This window comes from Hipposideros armiger, unplaced genomic scaffold (genome assembly GCF_001890085.2).
Source record: "Hipposideros armiger isolate ML-2016 unplaced genomic scaffold, ASM189008v1 scaffold_135, whole genome shotgun sequence".
NCBI lineage: Eukaryota > Metazoa > Chordata > Mammalia > Chiroptera > Hipposideridae > Hipposideros > Hipposideros armiger.
This window is the reverse complement of record NW_017731485.1, coordinates 67,195-72,074: the sequence shown is the minus strand read 5'-3', so window position 1 is coordinate 72,074 and position 4,880 is coordinate 67,195. Positions and strand designations below refer to the sequence as shown.

At 55.1% G+C, this 4,880-nt stretch overlaps 1 protein-coding gene across 1 annotated transcript in view; it reads left to right on the top strand.

The window, feature by feature from the left end:
• Nucleotides 1–1,149, top strand: part of CUNH16orf82 (chromosome unknown C16orf82 homolog) — a 15,844-nt gene extending 14,695 nt beyond the window's left edge. The window contains exon 2 of the mRNA XM_019649807.1: nt 683–1,149. Within this exon, the coding sequence (XP_019505352.1) occupies nt 683–1,149 (467 nt within the window). The remainder of the gene's footprint in view (nt 1–682) is intronic.
• The last annotated feature ends 3,731 nt before the right edge of the window (nt 1,150–4,880 follow it).

Genomic DNA, 4,880 nt, shown 5'->3' with positions numbered 1-4,880 from the left:
AGGCTGCAGCCCCTGCTGCAGTGGGTTGCCATGGGCTACCGTGTGTAGCCAGCAGCCAGCGTGAGTGGCCAGCAGCCACAGTGAGCGGCCGTCCAGAAGTCGGCGACTGATCTGCCTTGCCCGGGAAGAGCGTAATGATGGTGCCAACTTGGACCAGTGAAGCAACATCTTCCACAACTAGACTGAAGAACAAAAGGACAGCAACTTGTCTGTTCCCTTCCCCCAATTCCCCAGCGCTGTTCCCATCCCCCCAATTCCCCAATAAAAATCTTAAAAAAGAAAAAAGAAAAGATAGGGTGTGAGGTGGGACCAGGCAGGGCCATGGAGGTTTGGCAAGGGACTTCGGTTAAACTCCTGACTGTGACCTTCTCAGCAGTCCTTACAGCTACCTGAGCAAGGAGCAGGAGGCTCAGGAGTAAAGTGACATCCTAGAGAAAGGCAGCTCTGAGGGGCTCAGCTAGGATGGCCGCCCAGGTCTCCTGACGGAGCCAAGCAGAGGCCTCAGGCCCCTTTTCTGCCCAACTCCTGCCCCGGCCACTGGTGTAACTGGAAAGGACAGCATTGTTCCGTCACCCACCCTGGCCAGCCGCCTCACAAGCGCCATCACCACGGGAACAAGGCCAGCCAATCACAGAGCTCTGTTTTGAAAGGGAGCCTTATGAATTGAGCCTCCGGCCCTCAGACAAGTGCAGCCAACATCCGGAAGCCTCCCAGGGCCCCCTCCTTCTGGATAAACCAGTTCAGTTGCACCCCACTTTCCCCCAGGGTAAAGAAGGGGACTCTTCTGCCCGGAATGCTCAGGCCCAAGATGCAAGCCTCCAGTCACCTGGCTTAGAGCCCCAGTCCCCTGTGTGGCCAGGACATGATGCAGAAGCTTCTCAGGAGCCCCTGAGAGTTTCCAGCAGTAACCTGGGAAACACCTGGAGCAGTGAGAGCAACGTGAGGAGCATGCGACACTCCCACCTGGCAAAGGGCAGTGACACCAGCCAGCTGAGCAGCGGGTATGCAGGTGATGAGGAGAGCAGCGATGTCAGCCTGGTGGGCAGCAGTCAAACCGTGAGGTTGAACAGAAGACTCAGAACCCAGAGAGGCGGCACTCACCCTCCCAGCCAGGCCAGCAGCTCCCAGCAGACTGGAGGGGAAAAGTGAAACCAGCCTGCCCGGCAGCAGCACCAGCACCACCACCACCACCAGCGGCTCCCCTGGCAGCAGGGCCAGCAGCCTGACCAGCCTCCATTTCATCAGCCCGGGCAGCAGCTTTCTCACCTACCAGGTGAGCAGTGGGCTGGTCAGTTCCATGGGCAGCCTTCCCTCCAGCCAGGCCAGCAGCTGCCAGAGCATCAGGGTGGACTGCAAGGTGCCAAGTGGGCCGCAGAGCAACACCAGTCTTCAGGAGGACAAGGCTGGGGACAATGTGACAGCCAGTGACCAGGTCAACACGGGGGGAGCAGCCGGCCCAGAGGCACGAGTCTTTATGAGCAGATCCTTGAAAAAGGCAGATGTGAAGATCCAGCAAACCCAGAGTGGTTTTGGAAAAATGAGTGGGAAAGCCCTTTAAAAAGCACACACTGACGGTGTCAAAACCATCCTTGAGAACAGCTCCACCTGTAGGAACAACCATCAGCAGGAGCGGCGACAACAGCAAGAACTACTGATGACCAGCGACCACCTACGCTGAGGCGAATAATGGCTCAGACCATCAATGGGGAACCAGGGTTGGGAAGAACCGCTGTGTCAAGGTCACCAGTGGCAATGAAATCTGCCCTGTGCTCATGCCAGTGACGAGCCATCCCTAAAAGGACCCATCGAGGGCAAACCATCTATGATGAGAACTACCGTGGTGGGATCACCTGGGCCAGAGCTCATCAGTGGGGACAAGTATTATCAGTGACAAGTACCAACTCTGTTAAGAGCCATCTGAAGTTAGAATCCTCCATGATGTCACCACCCCATGTGATAAACACCATCTACAACCAATATCAGCCATGAGGGATCAGAAGAAGCCACCACCAACCACTGGGACCGTCTGTGACAGGGGGAGCCATGTCCCAGGGGTCAGGTCCTGGCCCTGCTCTGTAACACATGCCGCCCACAGGGGCAGCAGCATCTACAGAGGACACATGACAACAGAGCCCCGTCCCTGGGGCGCGTGGCCCAAGGCTGCTGTGCACTTTCCTCTTGTTCCAGGCAGCGTCAGCCCAGAGTCTTCCAGGAACAAATGCTCCTGGAGCCCCACTCATGTTTCTGCAGATCTCAGAGGAGGCAGAATGACAGGAAAGAATGCCAGAAATCACCCTTTGTGGGGACAGTTGGGACAGTGCTTTTTTATGGTGGGACAATGCGATGACAAATGCTTAATGGTGACAGATACCAGCCCAGCCAAGAAAGCCTGCGATGGGAGAGCTGGGGCCATCCAGTGGGTGTACGCTGAGTGGGCGGGGACTGCGGTCTCTGCCCTGCTCCTCCTCAGGGCAGCAAAGCCCTTCCCTGGGCTGAGCACACAGATGGGGGTGGGGGGAGGGTGGTGTCTGCAGTGACAGAGGCCAGGACAGCCACAAAGACATCCACTGGGTACCAGAAGGCAAGGTGAGGGGGCACCAAAAATAATAAAGGTGTCTGGAGAGGCCACACGTGTGTGAGTCTGTGTGCTTGTGCCCAACCCAGGTTATGATAATGGGCCAGAAAGGTGGTAACGACCGATGGGTAGAGGAGGGATTAGTGACCAACTCTGCTGCTGCTAGGCTGGTGGCCTGTGGTGAAACCCGTAAACTGCCTAAGCCTCAGTGTCCTCGTCTGGAAAATGGGAACAATAACCCATCTCATACACAGATAGGACGGTTGTGCCAAGTACAAAAAGCGCACACTGGGTGCCTAGCAGCAGTGGGCACGAAACGTTTGCTTCCTCCCTTTCCTCATTCTTCTATAAAATGGGCACTGTGCTTTCCGCCCTGCACAGCACCAGGATGAGCGACCACGCAGTGGGGTGACAGCTCACACCCGGCAGGGCACTCGGCCATGGAAATGAGAAGGAGGCGATGTGAGGGGGTGCCCAGGAGGACAGGCACGGTCCCACAGACTCAGGCAAATGCAGCCTCACTCAAAGGGTCATGACCAGGGACATAGAGACTGAGGGACAGAGTGTGGCCGCTGGGGGGTGCTCACAGGCAAGGGTATGGCTGGAAATGGGACATGGTCAGGGACAGGAACGTGCTCCATGTGAAAGCGTCGAGCTGTGCAGAAGCACCCTGCCCGTGGGAGGGCTGCATTTCCTTTTCCACTTGCTTTAGCCATGATGTCACTTCTGAGCGAGCAACTTGGGATGTCCCAGGTGGTGGGGGCTCTGCCCACCAGGGTCCCTGAGTGAGGAGGAGCCTGTAAGGGAGGATGAAGCCTCTGTGATTATGAGTCAGAGAGCAGGACCCGCGAGGGGTGCTTGTTACTGCAGTGCCACCCAGCCTGCCCTGACTGGTTTGGTCTGAGGGGGTGACAGCAGGGGCTGGGTTTAGCAGACCTTCCCCTCTCCTTTGCACCCCACCAAGTCTGGCTCCTCAGACAGAGCTGCTGTCTAAGCCAGAGCCACACCCAGGGCCCTCCCCCACACTAAGGCACACAGACAAGAAGAGATGCCAGCCAGCTGTCTGCATCTTTGTTGCATGAATTTCACTTGATTTCCCTGCAGGGGGCCTGGGGAGCTGCTCTTTGTTACACCCTGAGGATCCCTCAGGCCCCTGTGGAGCCTGCATTTATCCTGAGCTCTAGCAGCTCCATTGAGCAGCCCTGAACCAGGAGCTGTTGAAAAGATAATCCTCAGGCACAGAAGGGGCGTCTGAGAAGGGAGCCCCACGATGGTGCCAGCCAGCTCCCCCACACCCATGGGCTCCGCAGGGGACCAATCCCCCCAAGGCAGCTAACAGTGGTGGTGGCAAAACCTGCCTCCCACGATCCACAGGGACCATATTTCAGCTAATCTAAGATCCCATTGATTTTAGGGTGCATCTTTACGTGCCACTAAGAAAGAAAAAACACTGCCAATTAAACCAAGACACGGTGTTTTATTATCACTTAGAATTGTTACTTTATATGTATTGAAAGGGCTCTCTAGACTTATTAAAACATAAGTTTTTATCACATATCACTATTGTTCATATATAAAATGGAAGATATCAGCGAAATAAATGGCTCAAGTTTTCCTAAAACACCATTCAGAATTTGACTCGTGTGAGTCTCCTTACAATTCAGAGTCATTGATGTTTGTGTTTTTCACACATCATCATCTTCTGAGACATCAAGAGTGTAAGTGATGCACCATTTCTTTTATTTTTTTTTAAGATTTTATTGGGGAATTGGCGGAGGGAACAGTGCTGGGGAATTGGGGAAGGGGAACAGACAAGTTGCTGTCCTTTTGTTCTTCAGTCTAGTTGTGGAGGATGTTGCTTCACTGGCCCATGTTGGTATTATCATTGCGCTCTTCCCGGGTGAGGCAGATCGGTCACCAGCCTCTGGACGGCCACTCACAGCGGCTCTTGGCAGCTCACACCGGCTGCCGGCAGCTCACACTGGCTGCCAGCCACACACGGTAGCTTATGGCAGCCCATTGCAGCAGGGGCTGCAGCCTACGCCATCACCTGTGACTCACGGCAGCCCAGCTCCAGGTTGAGCTGTTGTTCACCATCTTAGCTATAGACGGCACAGTGTCACTGGCCCTCATGTGGGATCTGAACCAGGGCCCTGCTGCTCAGAGCTGGCATCCTAAGCCAGGTCTTAACCAATGCGCCACTCGGCCGGCCCACACCATTTCTTAAAAGAGTGTCCCACCATTGTCCCTGAGATTTCATTTCAAGTAGACACACACATTCTTCAGGATTTGATGCTGGCACTTT